At 42.4% G+C, this 18215-nt stretch overlaps 1 protein-coding gene across 1 annotated transcript in view; it reads left to right on the top strand.

Annotated features, from left to right (window-relative positions):
* Positions 1–14623, top strand: part of PLB1 (phospholipase B1) — an 81902-nt gene extending 67279 nt beyond the window's left edge. Inside the window, exons 49-58 of the mRNA XM_042789621.1 lie at positions 1017–1116; positions 2509–2560; positions 4418–4498; positions 5562–5627; positions 6169–6263; positions 7396–7477; positions 8827–8931; positions 10020–10115; positions 13628–13702; positions 14183–14623. Of these exons, the coding sequence (XP_042645555.1) occupies positions 1017–1116; positions 2509–2560; positions 4418–4498; positions 5562–5627; positions 6169–6263; positions 7396–7477; positions 8827–8931; positions 10020–10115; positions 13628–13702; positions 14183–14404 (974 nt within the window). The 3' untranslated portion in view covers positions 14405–14623. The remainder of the gene's footprint in view (positions 1–1016; positions 1117–2508; positions 2561–4417; positions 4499–5561; positions 5628–6168; positions 6264–7395; positions 7478–8826; positions 8932–10019; positions 10116–13627; positions 13703–14182) is intronic.
* Positions 14624–18215: the final 3592 nt, after the last annotated feature.

Raw genomic sequence — 18215 nt, 5'->3', positions numbered from 1 at the left:
ACAGGACCTGCATGTGATTTTATTGTCCTTTTGACAGAAATGATGAAGAGTAAATGTGCTGAAGATGACAGAAGTTCATGGCAGACCTGCTCCTCCGTTATTTAATTTTGTGTTTTCCAATGACTGACTGTAATGTCTATGGGCAAATGCAGGGTTATAAAACAGTTAGTGGTCCATCTAGAAAGGGTGTTTGACAAAGTTATGGTTCCTCCTGATGATGTCAAGTTGCTACATTGCACTGAAAAAAAATCTAAAAATACTCTCGATTTTTTGTCCTAGTGTTCTATGTAATCAGTGCCTGTAGTTGCCATAGAAACCATTAAGTGGTCAGTGTGACCATAAATTGGAGGGGACTTGGTTCACAACGGTTCATCTATTTGTATGTGATCCACACTGCGGAGCAGTTTGGCAATACCTGACATCATTGGTAATGAAATCTGATATGCTTTGTCTTTCACCACGCACATTGCTGTGTTTAAAGAAAAATAGAAGGTGCATTTTGTTTATGCATTATAAATGAGACTGTATAAAGGGGTTTTAGACAGCACTACAGACACAGTATCAATAACAGTTTTCAGACATCACACCTCCCAACTGAGAATTTTTGTGAAATCTAGAAATGTGAAAGAAATTTGCTTCTCTGCAATAAATATCATCATGATGAGTAGCTGGAGGAGTGGGAGCTAGAGGGCCATATTCAGAGTGTCTGCTCCTGATGATTACTTGGGCACTCAAATTCAAGACTGGTGAGCTGCCTGGGACCTGCGCATCACCTGGGCTGCCAGACTTTAGTTTCCTGAGGCTATGGAGAGAAATAGTTGCAGTGTTGAAGTTTGGAGAGTAGCTGGAGTCTCCAAGGAGTCAGGTGTGTCTATAGCTTCACTAAGTGTATTCATGGTGAATGAGGGGAAAACCCAGGTCTGTATTCTCACCACTCAATTGGCTTGTACTTCTGCAGGAAGCAATGCTGCCAGTTGTACTGTGGATGATTAAACACTGTGTTTTCTCTTTTTAAGATATCTTGAAAAATTTCAATCCAAACCTCTTTGGCTTCTCCACTGGCACCTCTAAGGAAACAGCGGGGTTCAATGTTGCAGAGAGAGGTGCTACGGCCCGGTAAGCACAGTCGCAACCAGGAAAGGGCAAAGGGGTCAGAACTGATGGACTGGAAGATTATCTTTGAACCACATGTTAAGGTTGTATTAATACTGGTGACCTACTTGTACTGAGCATGTTTCTGTGGTCTGCTGTTTTTAAATTATTTATTTAAATTCATTATATGAGGGATTTATTTATATCTTTTTCTAAATTAGAGACAAAGAGAAACTTCCCTTCTTCATTCAACCTCTATCCAGAATTTCTGAGCCAATGTCTGTCTTATCTAGTTCTATTAAAGTAGAAAAAGTATCTTTTTCTGCCCAGCCTTCAGTATGCAGGTCCCTGATTCACTATTAGGCCATATCTGTAATGAGAAAAAATTAATGACCATTTCTCCTTTATTCCTCGATTTCTGGGAAATGTGCCTCAAACTAACAAATAAAAGCCCACTGCTACCCTAATATCATTAAAAACTATCAGTGTTTGCAGTACAAAGAAAAAGAACAGAATGAGCAACTGGGAATTAATTCCTTTCTCTTCTTGGAGAAAAGCTCTATTAGTCTGTTAAGAACCAAAACGTGCAAGAGTTTGTATTGCATATGCTGTGCCTGCTCTATGGACACTCATGGAATTTGTTTCTGAGACTTTGTGACACCCTTAACAGTCATAAAATTTACTGCAAGAGAGTTTCAGGCAAAGCCTGTGTAGCTGCTAAATATTTGTGGGTGCCCTGACCAAAGACTCAGGGCAATTGGTATAGTTCTGAGAGTGCAAATAATGTAGTCAGATTTGTATAGATGCTGGAGAGAGGCAGGGCTTCTTAGCTTAAACACAGTCTCATGCTAGTGTATCAGGAGCTCAAGTTTCCAGCTAGTGTCTCAGCATGGTTTGTGCTTTGCTCTGCGGACGTTGGATCCTGCCCGGAGCTGGACTGGGACTCTCCAGGCTGACAGTTCCACAGTGTAAGCAGTATCTTGCAGCAGTATGACAAGCCATAGGAATTTAAAGCCAGATCAGGAAGGCTGGTTAGATGCCCAGCTTCTGTGTAAGCACCAAACTCCCCCTCTAGATTTTGAAGGGAGTTATGCAACTAAATGTTTCTGTGCATCTGGGCATTAGTGGGTTTCTCCAAACAAAATGCACTTAAGCCAACTGTGAGATGGGAAGAATTCATCCCAGTTGCCTGCCACTTGGCAGCCATCCTAGATGAAGCCCTTTCAGATCAGATTATTCACTTGTGCAACTGCTGCTGGTCTTGGTCCTTCTATGCTTGCTTATCCTTCTGAGGCATCACTTTCCATGTACTCATTTCTGCTGGTTTTAAGATTCCCTTAAATGAGGAGTGGGAGAGAAAGAAGATGATGTGATTTCAGAGCATGGACCTAAAATGCTTCTGTCCTCTCTCTACAGTAATATGTCAGCCCAAGCACATGAATTGGTGGCTCTAATGAGAAGCAGCTCGGTAAGTGGAACTTGGTCCACCCCTCAATGCTCCAGTGGTCTCTGGGAGCTGACTTTAATTGATGGGATTCTTGAGTAGTGAGGAGTGCTGTATTGATGGAAGAAAAGTTGGTGTCCTTGTTTCTGGTGCGCTTTCCAAGATGAATGTGCCAGGGATTAGCCTTTAGGGGATGATAATTTACCTGTACAAATCCATGCAGATAAGTGCAAACACACAACACGGAGACTAATGTAGGGTACAGTTCGGACAGGAGTTGTAAGGATGGTAGTGAGGAAGAGGGGAGATTCAAAGGCTCTGGCGAGATCACAGGACTGCTTAGTTGAGCAGCAGCATGCACAGTGGAGGTCACGAAGGCTGAGTGTAGAGTCACTGGAGCAGGCACCTGGTGACCAACATGAATTGCACTCTTCACTCTTGAGGCTGGGAAGCGGGACAACTGACGTCTTCCCAGGAGATTAGGCCCTCTGAAACTCTGGTTCTGAACAGGCAAGTGATTAATCAGTGGCCAGAAGCCTTAGGGTTGGGTGAATCCTTGCCATGCCACAAGCTTTTAGGGAATTGGTAGGACATCTAGCATTATGGACCAGCCTGCTGTGCTAGCTCTGCTGAGATACAAAGGGTGCCAAAAGGGCAACTTGCTTTTAATTCAGTGGCTGCTGCTGCAGTTTGGGGTGGGGGGAGGAAATCTGGGAGGAAACCAAGGCTGCCCTGCTCCAAGTTTTGGTTGAATTTGAGCAGATGACTGTCTGGGTGTGAACTGTTGGTTCAGGGAGAGCACCCTGTGAGGGAATGGGAGTGCCTGGTGCTCGTTGGATCAGGCTGAATGGGAAAAGAAGGTACTGAATAAGCAGGATTTGTCAAAGCATGTGTCTCTCTGTGCCAGCACTCTTAATGGATGCTGCATGCTTACCCCACTGTCAGTTATTCCACATTACCAATTGTTTGGCAGAGTAAAGGGACCTGGCACAGCTCTTCAATAAAATAGTACAAGGGTCTAGAGCTTTGCTTTATTCACTGCTTTTTATGCATCTTTAAAAAAGGGGAGGGAAGAAGTCCCTGCTACACTTTGCCCCTTCATGAAAGGCTTTCCGAGCAAAGTGCTGGTTAAGGAGGAGAATTCAGACCTGTAGGTAATTCCCAGGCCCTTCCTCTATTTGTGGGATCCTTTCGCAGATGTTTGTTATGTAAAAGCACAACACTAAAAATAGTTGCCTTTGATTCCTTTCTTTGTACCAAACGTTACAAAATGTTTTGATGAGATCCAGCTCTCAGCAGCGGCTATTGTTAGCTTGTGGTGACGTGGATGCTGCAGCTGCCCTTATATGAGCTCAGTGAAGTCACCAGCCTCCTGGACTCTTCTATTTTAATCCAGCTGTCTGTTCCCTGGGGCGCCCCTCGCCCCTCCTGGCCATGGGGTAATACTTGCCCAGCTGGCAGGGATCCCCAGCAACTCCAGTTCCACAGCTCCGTGAGTCACTCCAGCATCCACTCCCACACTGCTTCATCCCTATGCAGCCTGCAGTGTTCATCCACAGTGGCAAATCTCTCCTGTCCATCCCTGTCCTGAAGCTAATATTCATTTAGGGACGCTTTCTGCCACAGACACATTTCCATGCTCAGCTACCCTGACAGATCTTGTCTGCTGAATGGAATTTCCTTACAGATGCCAAGGTGAATTGCAGCTAGACTAGCAAACAGTTCACATTTTGCCTCTGGATGGATGCTTTTCTTTTGCCAATTTAGCTCAGCATGCCTCCTTTCTCTGGTCCACCATGCTGTCTGTACCCCATTTGTGGATGTTACCTCTGCATGCCTAAGCAATGGATGCCGATATCTGTTTATTTTATGTGCCACTAGAAAATTAACTTCAAGGAAGATTGGAAGCTGATCACTGTCCTCGTTGGAGGCAATGACCTATGCCAGTACTGCTTGGACAAGGTTTGTATCTCTGAATTAGGCATGTTCATCCAGGCACTTGGCAAGTGACCAGCCCTGGAAATTTGACCTTTTCTCTCTCTCTGAGCCAAAGTTCCTCATTGTTTAAAAAGCACTTAGGGGTCCTCTTCCTTTCATCTGTATTGTACCAGAAACAAGTGCACAGCCTTTCATATTGGGGCACTGTAGCTCTGGAGGAATGCATTATTTAAGAACCAGCAACCTGCCCCGTATTGAACAAAACACCAAGGATATACTGAAGAGCTCTCCCAGCTTAACCGGACAAAGCAATCAAGACAGTGTGCTGTCTTAGGCATGTTGTTATGGGGACACAAGTGAAGTTTTATTCTGAAAACCGTCTCCACATAATAATTACTGAGGATGTCTAATTCTTGCTTCAGAATGATGATGAAAGAAATAACATCAGTTTATAGTGAAAAAAGATGTCTTTTATTTAGCTATCAGTGGTCATCCCTCTGAAAAGGTTACTGTGGCATAGACTGGGGCATCTGGACCCCAGCTTATTGAAATGAACAGGGACTGTTCTCTCAGTTTTGCTTGTTCTTTAGAGGCTGCTGCCTGGAGCATTTGCCCCCACAGCTACATCTCTGTAACTACAACCACAGAGTCATTTTTGCCGATGGGGTTTGTGTGACCTAACTGCCTCCGTATCAATTTCCCCAGATTGGCAGATTAAAAAAAAAGCTATCTCTCTGTTCATAAGGCAAACTAGTCTGGTCTGGGTCCCGTAAAAGACAACATGAAATCCAGAGATGTGATTTATATAGTCATTCATCAGGCAAAAACTCTGCCAAGAACTCAGGATTTTCTACAGAGATTAAGGGACTATATTAGTGACATAGAAACACAAGTACTATATAACCTGTGTGCATGTAGCAATAAACCTCTTGATCTGAAAGTATATCTGCCAATAAAGGCAAAAAGAAGTATTGAGTTCATGGACTGCTGTGCAACTAGAGTCTGTGGACTCCTTGTTCAGGCAAAACTATTAAACTTCTTGGTTCCTTAAAGAAGGCTGATCCAATTTTTATTTTTAATTACACAGGAAACCTATTCAGTGCAAAAGTATGTAAAGCACCTTCAGAACACTCTGGATATTTTCTATGAGGAGGTAAGCTTTCAAGATACCCTAGTAAGCATGTTCCTGGCAAGCACACTGTTTTTCTTACCTCTGATAGACTGTCAGTGATTGTTTTGTACAAGGTCATCCTGCAAATAGCTGGAGTCAGACTGCTCCTCAGCACTGCATTTCAACAACTGTATTAGGTAATACTCTGAGAAAGTGAGCTGCAGTTTCAAGAAAACTGTGTTTCACAGTATTTTTGCTGTGGACCAAACACAGCACAGCCCTACTGCCAGTTTTAATGGCTAAACCAACTGGACAAAGTTTCATTTACCCTTGAGAAGATGGAAATGCTCAAGGGAGTGAAGCGGAGTTTCAGCTAGTTTGTACTAGCTGCCAGGAATTTTTTGGCTGACATCCACTGTATGTCTCCCTCCCCCTGCCTTTATACATCATCCTTGCATGTGCCATTGGTTGCAGTCGGTGCAGTTTGCACTGACTCCCTGACCTACGGATGGCACTTCTTTCTCACTTTGTAGTAGTATCATGTTCTGTGATTTGGTATGTCTGGTTATCATAATCTCTGCAGCTCCCAAGAGTCTTTGTCAACATGGTGGAGATACTAGAGATTTCTGGACTACGTCAGATTGCAGAGAGCTCTTCCAGGTGTGCTTTGACAGCAAAGTAAGTGAGCAAAACAGGTCTTCACCTTTAAAGAGCTATTTATTTTTTTTTTTAATCAATCTAAACTGCTTCTACAGTAGGACATCCAGGAGGAGCTTTCCAAACTATTTTGTTGCAGCCTTTACCTGTGGCACTAGTTTCCATCAGCTTTCTATTATTTCTTCCAACACTTCAGCTAGAAGGCATGCGCCTGTAGATAGCAGTCATCACTTTTCTTCTCAGCTCTAAGGCAGCATGTCACAGCACAGGTCACCATATAATTGCCATGCTACTGAACTTCAGAGCCTTTTTCACCCAGCCATTCACTGCTCAGCAGCACAGGCTGAAATCCCTGATGCCTCTCCTTGTATTCAGTGCTGCATTACCTGAGGTGCAGGCTGGGCTGCATACAGCAGAATGCACACCCAGGAACTGCTTTTCACACCTAATGGAGGAGACCAAAATCCTAATTCAAAGAAGATTGAGAGACTTGTTTTAGAAAGCAGTGGTGCCTTTACAGGAGTCAGCATGGACATGAAAAGGCTTTGTCGTCTAGCAGAGAAAGGTATAACAACAGATGAAGTTGGGCACAGATTTTTAATAATAGAAGCGATTAACTACTGGAACGCACTAGAAGGGAAAGTAATGAATTGACTGTCTTGCTTGATGTCTTCATATTCATTCCAAGCACATTCTTAGAGGATGCATTTCAGTGAAGCACAAGTTATTACCTCTTGATATGGGGATAACAGAATAAAACAGTGGTCTAAGGCACGAGACTACATTTGCAATTTGTCTTTTCTACCTTTAAACCCCTAGATTTCTGAAAATCTGCTGTAAGCCTATATGTAGGGTTTGGGGTTTTTTTATTCCAATATGTGTGATTTCCTGCTAATGTGTAGCATACTAAACACTTGTGTTTGACTCAACTTGTGGATCCTGCAGCTGTGACAGGTGTTCACTTTGAAAAGTACCTCAGTAGTTTTTTTTTTTTCTGAAGTATCTGCCCATTAGTAAGCCAACAAGGTGGCTTTCCTTCAACATATGAGCTCTGAGCACCTATCCTGAGCTCCTTGAAGCAGACATGCATTGCTGAAGAATTGCACAGGCTATTTGATGTTGGCTTTTAATGATAGTATTTCTGTCATTGAAGGAACCTTTGCCCATGCTTCTTAAACCCTGAGGAAAATTCTGCTGAACTACAAGAAATTAAGAGAGTTAACAGAGATTTTCAGGTAATACCTCAATTCTGTAACTGATCATCTTCACTTGTGTCTTTTTATATTGCTTTCTTCACTGCCCTTCCTCTCATGCATATCCTCAGCAGGATAGAAAGGGATGACTGGGAAACAGTTTGGCAACAGTCTAACTAAAACCCTACCCAGCTAACCAGTTAGCAGCAGTGCAAGTCTTTCTACACTGCTTTATGATTTGACCTCGATTCTGAAGTGGCGGCATATTGAGACCCGTTCTGTTTCCAGTTGCTGTTTCAACAGCTGAAAAGGAGTTACTGATTATGGCTGTTCTGTTGATATGTGTTTGACCGTTATGAATCCAATTAATAGCTTACATGAATTAACATGACACTGCAAAAGTGAAAAATTACCTTGCATCAGCTGTTTTGTGGTAACTCTTAGCAGAGAAAATTAACTAAACCAATCTGATATTCCTTTCTTTTGCCGTTGGCTGAGAGTGTGCACACAGATAGCTTGCCACGGGTCAGCTTGCTGTCTGAGCTGTAACTTTTCATAGCCTCAGGCGTAAAATTCACTCAAATTTAACAAAGGCTACAAATAGCTACTGGAGCAGAAGGTTCTTCTATCATTCCATCCTTTCAATCCAGGAATCACTGTCTCAGTTCCTATTATGTTCTCCAGTCTTCCCTTCTGGCTCTGGCAGTGGATGTTGTTTGATGAATCTGATAATGCTCAGAAAATCCATCTTGGAAAATACTTGTATAAACATACCCAGGGGGGTGTTTTTCTCAACTAAAGAAGTGAGGCTACAAATGTTTTGAGATATGACCAGGAGCATTAGAATTTATACCCATAAATTGGCAAGGAACGAGGAGATGGTTTTGTTATCTGTATGAATGTCTGTTGCCATAGTTTTCCAAAGTGGCAGCTGATTTTTCAATGCTTAAGTTTTGTTTTACTCCAGGCATATATTTCTGAAAAGTCAAGCACACTTCAGTCTCAAGTTGTCCTTCTGAACTCATCTGTCACTTCTAAAATTTTTGGTCTTATTCCTTTTTTTTAATTCTCTGTGTATTTGAATCTCATTGTGAGTGTGTAGCATTGATTTTTCTAAGTAAGATTTGAACTACCTTTTTTTTTTTTTTTTTTAATTAAGCAACTTTACATTTCAGATTATCCTAGCTTCTGTGCATGAAAATCTCATCATGAACCAAATTATTTTCTTAGCTGTTTCCTGGACTGCTTTATACTATTCAGCTGGATTTATACTAATAATTTATTGCTTCCTACATTGAAAGACGTGTAATATGCATGTTTTTGATAGCTGACAAATGTTAGATGAACCTTGTAAGTAACTTTTCTCTTTCCAACCATGCAATTCCATACAGGCTGAAGCCTTACAGCTGATCAACAGCGGTCGGTATGAAGAGCGTGAGGACTTTGCAGTTGTCATGCAGCCATTTTTCCGAAACACCTTGTTGCCCCTGGATAGCGTAAGTTCTGCTTTTCTTTCCCATTACACAAGGACCAGTATCTTGATTTCTCTAAGGCAGTAAGATCCATGCCACGAGGACTGTGTTTTCTTCTCTTTGCACAGTCAAGCAGCACAGGGTAGAACCTGTGAAAAGAGTGACAGAGGAGAAGACAGAAAAGACTGTGCTGCCTGTGAATCAAAATGGCTTTAGGAATCACCTGTTGTGTGCCCACATTAAACCTAAGCACCCTCCGGCTTATTCTAAACTGCATGTTGGTTCCCCTCTTGCTTTCCCTGTTGGGGGCTTGGTTGGCACTCACCACTGTTTTCTTCTGGTCTGGGTTATGGGGTATGTTCAGGTTTCCTTCACATGGAGACCAGCACTTGCATGCCTGGCTCATCTCAGCCTGGAAACAGGAAGCAGCCTTTGAAGCCAAACAGTGATTCTCCTTCTTTTCTCCAGCCTTAGCATTGTGTATGCTGTATATTTAGGGATACAAATATTCAGCATGAATCCTGGTCAAAACCACTCAGTTCAGCATCATGCTGATTCTTCTGTCATATCCCTCCCATTTTGTTCTGACAGCCTTCAAGTCTAAAGAATTATTACCATATTGATATTGATGAGGCAAATTTCCCATAGGAAAGACGCTTGTTACAACTGGATAAGCCCACAATTTTTAATGCTGCCTGAAATTCAGCAAAATTTCAACACCTGAAAGGTTGTAGTTCTGAGTTGTGGAAGTTTAACAAGCAGGAATAAGCAACCAGTTTTCTGTCAGTTCTGTGCAAGGTGGAGTGTGGGTTAATGGCAGAGTCCACATAAGAGTTGTGACTGTGGTTTAATGACAAATTTAGCTTTGTTACGAAAATTGGTGTGTGAAGTTGAACAGCCTGCATTACACAGAAGGTCTCAAGATGCAGTAATCAGCCCACAGTTAGGAGTACCTAAGTTTTATTTGCAGTGTCAAAATAGAAGCATATTGCCTTCAGGAAGATACCAAAATTGTGAAGTGAGTATGCCAAGTACAGTGCATTATTAGATATAATATGTCAGATCTCAAAGGTTGAAATGTGCTGAGAAATAAATTTTTGTTTTTATCACAGAATGGCAAGCCAGATCTGAGTTTCTTTGCTGCAGACTGCTTTCATTTCAGTGTGAGAGGCTATGCTGAGATGGCTATGGCTCTCTGGAATAATATGGTAAGAGGTTACGAACTAGATCCCTATGCATTTGTGGTAGCAGTCCCTACAAAAGACCATGAGAAAGGTGTCTGAAACAAAACAGTAAGCAAGAAATAAAACTGATATGCTAACAAGAGTGGGGCTGCTCAACTCTGAGACCCTTCTCAGTCTGCATTGCTTAGGAACACAATCCAAAGCAATCATGTTGCATAAAACAGTATAAGTCTTATGCTCATTCAAAATGAGAAATCCTGACAGTCTTAATGTAATGAAGGATTCCCTTCTCATTTGGTAAATAACTTGAATTATAGCAAAAAATCAGCCTAGCTAAACATTCAGTCCTGTAGGTTTCCTGAAAATGTCTGTTGAATGAGTTTGCCTTTCTTCAGTGGATTGTGTTAGATTTATTAGGAAAACACACATGTGATTGAATTTTTGCTGCCGTTAATAGTGTGGACATGTTGTACCACCCACTCTAGTATCTGAAGCAATTCTGGTAGAGTCACTGAAACTAATGGGGGGCTGAAATCACACCTATGATGGTTCTGCTTGAATTCACATTCCTTCTGTCATTTTGGGGGAAATGATAGCTTTTGAATAGTGCTGGAAGCATGTGTAAGAGGCTCATGCTGGACTTGATAACTCCAAGGTCACAGTTGCTTTCAGAACCATGATGTTTCTCCCAGTGGGAGGAAGACTGGCATTTTCATGCCACAGTGACATTTCTTCCTCTTGTTTCATAAACACCAGTACCCAAACATGTTGTGGTAGCAGAAATCCTGTATCCTGGTTTGTACAAGAAACAAGCATAAATGGAGGGGAGTTTCTTTTCAGTTTAAGTAAAAGTTTGAACAAGATAAGAAACTTACAGAATACTCCAGAACAAACTTGCATATAAGGACTGAGAAATGCAGGGCAGAAGTCGGTGCAGTTGCCCACTATAGCACATGAGCTGTAGGTTCAGAGTTAGAGAAAGCAGTGGACGTACAGTAGATGCACATGGTCTGAGTGACTGATTTGTGCATGTACAGCAAATTCGCCTGTTTTCTGTCAGGCTTCCCTGCCTGGGACTCCAGATGACAGCAGTCTGTTAGGCTTCATTATGTGGTAGTTCTAACAGGGTTAATGGTGGCCCAGAAACCTCAGGCAAATGTAGAAAATATTCAAATTGAGCATGGCTGCAGGTTTGAAGAAGAAAAGGAGATGGTAACTGGACCTGAGGTAGCCTTAAATTGGGTTTCTGTAGCCACATGGTGTTCCTATTGGCCATTACTCATTCCTGAATCACCATCAGTCCTTTTTCTATGCCACCAGAGTTTTATTCTGTCCAGACTGTCACTCATTTCCTACGCATGTAAAGATATTGACACAAAGCTTACTACTGGAGTGACAGGGATCAGGTTCTTACTGATACGAAGAGCAACTATTCCCTTCTGTAGAGATCTGTCAGTCTATACCAGCTGAAGATTTTGCTGCTTACTATTTAAATCTAGTTCTTGTAACAAATCCCTGCTTTTCACTTGCAGCCCATGTACGGTGAGGCTGTGCAAGCTTACTGTAAGGCCGTATTGTTTCCCTGTTCCCTGAAAAGCTCAGCAGGCTGTAGGCTTTTGGCCAAATGACATGGATTCTTGTCAGTACACATAAAGGGCCAGCCTGCGCCTGGCCACTGCGTGGGCATGCGGGGATGGGGATGCCTTAAGGAGCCTCTCCCTCACCGTGATGTTCTTTGCACTTTTTGTTTCATGCAAAGCAAAGCACGTTCCTGCTCTCTGCAGTCAGAGGTCTCAGTAGCCTTAAGGGGCCCCCACTAGTCCCATATCCACCTCATTGGTCTCCTGGCCCTGGAGAAGAGCACACGAACACTGTGTTTAGCTTGTGTTCTGCCTCCATGTTTGCCACCTGCTCTAGGGGAGCTGTGTGTTTCTTCCAGAAGTTGCCCTGTACACTCATGGACGTGGAGATACTGTCATCTTCAAAGCTCAGAAACTAATGCTCCTAAGGAACAGATCGCAGAGAGATGAAGCAGGCACGGCTGGCTACAGAACTTTGCACTTTATCATCCTTTGTCTGGGCTCTGCGCCAGACTCCTTACCAAGTGCCCTGGCACAGGGAGTATTACAATTATCTACAAATAACCAGTCGTACTGCAGACAGAACGCTACAGGATATGAGCCACACATCTTACAAATAACCACATCAGAATTTGAGCTGTTCTCTTTAAGATGCAACAAAACTACCAAATTCAGCCTTCACAACATTAGCTGGCGGGTAGGCCAAGTGATTAGGACTCTCAGATGAGTCCAGCAAGACTCCATGACAATCATAAAAACTTGGCATTCTGTTTTGCTCCCCATTTTCTCTCCACTTGTTAGCTTTCTTCCCTTACCTAGTCACATTTTGCCATGGTTCATCTTTCTCTCTTAATTTTTTTTATTTTTTTTTTTTTTTTTTTTCTTGACCGAACTAGAGAGAGAAAGTATTCCCAGTGTTTCCATATTGGAATATTATGAATAGAGTTTGTTTTCCCTGTGTTGTGTTGGGCTTCTTGTGGTATTGTTTCTCTCCAACATACAGCTGATACTTGAGGACAGTAAATGCATGTATGGAGAATAGCAAAAGCAACAGCACTCCTCTGAGCTGTATTCCCAGAAGTGCTGGATGACAGCTCCGTGGTTCTCTGTGGGCCAGTCCTGAAGTCATTACTTCAGACGTGTCCATACACAGTTGTAAACACTTCAGTTAACATGACTGAGCAAGCCTCTACTCGTTAGTTTAACTATGGTAACCGATGGTATGTGCACTCCCAGCCAACCACAAATGCTATGCCATTAGCCTGGACATATTTTGAGTTTAAAATGGACTTGGGGTGAACCTATGGCCAGCTATTACAACTTAACTGACGACTGATAGCATAAAAAGCTCTATTTAACTCACTTCTTGCAATCTTGTGAACTTAGCCTCAGCAAAAACTCTCAGGGAATTTCTTGTCTGAGTGAAGACTGCAAAGGTTGGCACTGCCTTGTCCTCTCCCTGTAACTCTACATCACTTCTGAAGTCAGTTCCGTCACCGTGACACCTAAGCATCTTCCTTTTAGTACTGTGCTAAGTAACACGACTAACATCTGTCATGTGTTGGGTTCTTTGTTTCTTTGTAGTTTATACTGTCATTTGAGATGTGTACGTGGGAGAACTGGGTGTATAGTGAACCACTTTGTTTTAGCAGAATGTTTAAAGTATGTGGTATTCAGAGTTATTTTCTCCACTCAGTGCAAAAGGAGGAAAGGCTTCTCCTGTTCTTTGCTTCCTAAGGGAGATTTTGTGCAGTCAGTACACCAGATTCTCAGTGTCTTCAGTTCACGAGTTTTAAAATGTTTGGGAAATTTGCTGTGATGCACCTTCTACCACATTTATTCATTGCTGCAAGCACCAGAAGGTTGGATAAAAAGTTGTAACCACCCAAGTCAGGAGAGTTTGGGGAGGAAAAAAAAATTCATCATTATGTTGACTATTGCTTTTCTTTTCTCCAGTTGGAGCCAGTTGGTGGAAAGCAGACTTACAACAGCTTTATCCATGACAGATCAAAACTCAAGTGTCCAAACCCAGTGAGTAAAGGACAAGATGTCCATATTCTCCATTAACCACTTTTATTTTTCTCTTCTTATTAGTAAAATTCTTTAAAAGAGTATCCTTGTGCAGGTTTAAAATAGCTAAAATATACTCCTGTTTTGTTACACACAGGGAAATCTACTTAAAATTTAATGCAAAAAAAAATTATCCTCACTGCAGTGGAAAGCCTCTTATTTAAGCCAGTTTTAATGAGTCTACATATTTCCATTTGGTTGTCTGCAGCAAACAAATTAGGAAATGATGCCATCGCTCTCTCAGATGGTTCCTTTTTTTTTTCTCTAGGAACTTTCAGGCAATAGGGCAGGAAAGAGTCTGAGCTAAGATAGACAGAAGGCAGAAACAGCTGATAGTCTAAAGATTGACAGTTCCTTTCTGGGAAGGGGTGATGGCATATTGTCTGAATGCAGCCTGTTGCATGGTCTGTGGTCAGTAAAACCTTTGCTCTCCCTTTTTAGGAGAAACCATTTCTTTCCACACTGAGAAACAGTGGATTCAGAAATTCAAATCTCAACTTGGACAAAACCGAATCTTCCGTCCCCTACTGGGCTGTCATTGTGGCTGCACTAGCTGGAGTCTTGGCAGGCTCTTTACTCATCTGGCTTGTGTCAGGGAGAAGAGCCAAGAAGCGCCAACACGAGACTGACACAGAAAAGAACATTAAAACAACATCTATGTAAAGCAAGTGGAACAAACATCTGTCTGCTGAAGCTGCTCTCTGGTGTGACACAGAGAGCAGCAGAATAAAAAAACCCTCTGGGATATAAATGAAGCTTCTTGGTTAGCCAGGGATTTTTGGGCCCAATAATCTTAATCAGAAATGTACTGTAGAGTTAGCTTCTGCAGATCAGTCAAGTGGAGGACGATGTTCAAAGCATTAAAGCTTTTTCATTCTGGGATTCAATTCTTCATTTTACGAATATTATTCAGGATGTCAACTGCTTGCATGAAGTGAGAAAACTTAATAATGCATCTTGGCATCCTAATTGTGCATCTGCCTTTTTTTTTCTTACAAAACTGTATGTAAAATGTGAGATACAAGTCCATGATTGTGACCTGGTATTCCCTAATAACAAGGTAAGTGAGATAAAAACTGAAAAGTTACAATTTCACGTGTTCAATTCCAGCAAGACCATTGAGTTGAAGTTGCTAAGGTCATTCTACATAGGAAAGTACAATGCCATGGAAACATCTTTAAGCCAACTTCTGAGCGATCTGGACCATCCATCTAGTGGCATCCCTGGTGCAGTGCTGGGCAGCACAGCTAGAATAACTGCACCTTCTCCACTGCCTTGAACTCCAGGCTCCATCTGTCTGGAACTGGACATGGAGCTAGGCCATGTGCATCACTTCTCCTCCACAGCTAAATAGCCCAGGGCAGTCCTGTACCCTCCTGCACAGCAGCTGGTTCCAGGATGACTCTTCCTGTGAAGAGGGAATTTCTTCACTAGCATGCAGTAGGGGGTCTAAACGAAAATGATATACCTGATTGCCAACTTTGCCTGGCTGACCCCTTCTCCTAAGATCTGTGGTGTGTTTGGGTCTCTCACACTGGAATCTCCATGGCATCTCTACAAAGAAGAATTTGCTAAGTTCTTTCAAAATTCTCATCAGAAATGCAGAGGAGGTCACTCCTGGAAATTAGACATTCCTTGTTTTACACTTGTAGGTCAATTAAAATGATCTGCTAGCACAGAAGATAATTCACAGGTTCCCTGTGATCTTATTTTCCAATATCTTTGTTATTTCCTTTGTCAACTACTTCAGATCTTGATTTTACCGAAGCCAAAGTGTGGTTTGCACTGGTGATTTTTTTGTGAGGTGTACTACATTTGCACTCCAGAAATACAAATAAGTAGAAAATTAAAATGTTCTGGGGTTCCTAAATCTACTTTGCATGCACACAGAAGGTATTCAGACTCCTCCTTTTTCCATTTCACTCCTGTCATTGCCCTTGCTAAGTCAAAAAGAGATAGGTAAAATACAAGCTGTATAGTCAGGTTTCAGGGGCTGTAGCTCCACTCACCTCTCCCTTGATCTGCACTGAAAGCTTGGGCTATTACTAGTAGGACTTTTATATGCCTAAAAGTTATCCACAGCTGCGTGTCTGGGAGCTCCACATGCAGCCCCAAGTGGGGGTATATTTGGAACGCAAAACAGAAGCACCTGCATCTTGTTTCAGTGCAGCACAGGCATTGCTGCTGCTTTTCCTGTCCCTCTCTTCACTGTGGGTCATTAACTATCTACCTGATATCTCAGCTGCTGGTATTTATTTATCTCAGTAAACAGAAGCAAACAGCCTCAAACCTGCAATGCAGGAGACAAGATTTACTGTATTCTAACCTGTTCCACAGCACCTTCACCTCAGACGTACTGTAAAATACAAGCCTCACAAGTGAGGAACCTGAATAAATATCCCAGTGGATCATGAATCCTACAATGTCTTCTCTTCCCTAAATGTTGTTCTCGTGAGTCTTCTTCCCTCGTGGGAGCTTGGATGGCCACTGCTCATAGAGCCCTTGGCTTCAGAAGGATTAGAAAGAAATAGTTCTCTGCAGACCCTTTCATCAGTACTAGATATTTAAAAGGAAACTCAAGACAGCAGTTCAGTGCTGATTTACCTTTCTAAATTATGTGTGCACGCAGGAAGTGGGGTGGGGGTCCTAGAGCATGAGTTAAAAGTACATAACAGTGCAGTTTCTCACATCAGGTTTGTCCTGCCTAGAGATGGGTACAAGTGCATTTCCAGTTTCATACTGGTGCCCCCTGGTAGAATAACCAGACATCCCCCTTCCTCACTTAGAAAGCTACACTTTGTTCTGAGCTTCTGAAAGCCAAAACATAAGAGGTGCAGCCAGTGGGAAAACGAGGGGAAAGATGGCTCTTAGCTTCTCCAGCATCCTGAAGGATGCTAGAGTGTAAATAATTCTTGTGCAAGAGCCAGGGTGACTCCGCTTTGGACTGCAGATTCCCAGTTCCCTGTGGCATTCAGTTCTATAAGGAATGCTGCCATTATTGACCCTTTTGGGAACTGAGAAGCCATTGAGCTTAAATTATATTGGCCCTATGCTGCTGCTGCAGCAGGAGACTTTTCTCCTAGTTTCTGTAGCTGTGGTGTAGCTCTACTGCACTACTACAGCAGGAGCACATAGGAGCTGGAGCATAGACTGGTAAGCTTCTTTCTTAGTCAATGGAAATATCTTCTGGCATCTTTCTTGTGTAGACTGAAGTATGTGATGAACTGCACTGGCATTTAAAAAACCATCAAGATTCATGCAGTCTGCAGCTGCTCCACAAGCAAAATTATTTCCTTGAAGATATTAGTGCTGTACGTTCCCTCTGTGCTCATTAAGCAGAGGTAACATTAAGCTGGAGTGAATGACAAATGATTAGGTCTGGATCTTTGTCTGACTGCATTCAGTGTCACATTAATTCAGAAAGTAATCTGTACATCTTGTCTGTTAGATGTCCGTTCCCTATTTCTTCTGTAGTAACATGCCCTTGGTTTCAAATGCCCTCATAGCATTTTTCCTCACTGGACTGCTGAGCAGACCAGGTTGCATACTGATGCACAAAAGCAGACAGGCTTGGGAGGAACTTCAAGTCTGTATAGAAAAATGCATGAAATAGACGTCGTCTTAGCACAGGACTTTACTTTGGCCAGCAGTGGTCTCACAGACCACTGAAAACTCTCTCTTCTGTGTAAAGTGATTTCTTAACATCCTGAGAAAACGGGCTTTATGGGTTCTTCCTCTGGAGAAGAGCTACAGCTCAACCTGCATGAGCAGTCACTGTCCCAAGGATCTTTTTGGGCACTGGCCTTGCTGCCCACTCAGGTTGTTGTGAAGGTCACTGGGGGAACTGTCATGCTGTTGTCTGGTCTTGAGAAGTAATCTGTTCTCCAAACAGGGAAGTAATGGAGCCTGAGAAAGTGTTGGCAAATCATTTGGCTACAGCTTAGGCAGCAGTCAAGTTCAAGTTCTGGTCTCCTTTGTTGCTGCTGATGGACCTCCCTCTCGTCACAGTAGCCTGTGTTTTACTTTGTAAGGTTAAATGGCACAAAAGAGTTTCATCTAGGGTTAGTTTGTCCCAAAGTCCAGTTTAGGTGCTCAGTGAACTTAGGGAAAAGAGGGAAAATTCTGAAAAACATCTGCATAGAAAAATTTTGAGTAGCTTTGGAGTGTAAATGTTCCCTCCCACCAGCTTCTAGATGGTGAGATACGTATGTACTGATGACAAATGATGTCATTTTAACAGCTGGTCAGTATGTTATAGGTTGGGACATCTGGGCAAGAATTTACTTACTTTGAAGGGTATTTAGCTAAAATGTTGAGGTGAAACCCCACCCCAAAGAGAGGGGTATGGAAAAGCCCTGGATTTTTACAACTCTGCATTTGCATGATTCATGTTCCCTTGGATATTTGAAGAATTTGCTAATGGAGGACCACAGGTTTACAATGCTTGCTCTTTTTTACCCTTTTTTTAGAAGGA

Source organism: Tyto alba, unplaced genomic scaffold (genome assembly GCF_018691265.1).
Source record: "Tyto alba isolate M040663 unplaced genomic scaffold, T.alba_DEE_v4.0 Super-Scaffold_16, whole genome shotgun sequence".
Lineage (NCBI taxonomy): Eukaryota > Metazoa > Chordata > Aves > Strigiformes > Tytonidae > Tyto > Tyto alba.
This window is presented reverse-complemented; position numbering and strand designations above follow the sequence as displayed.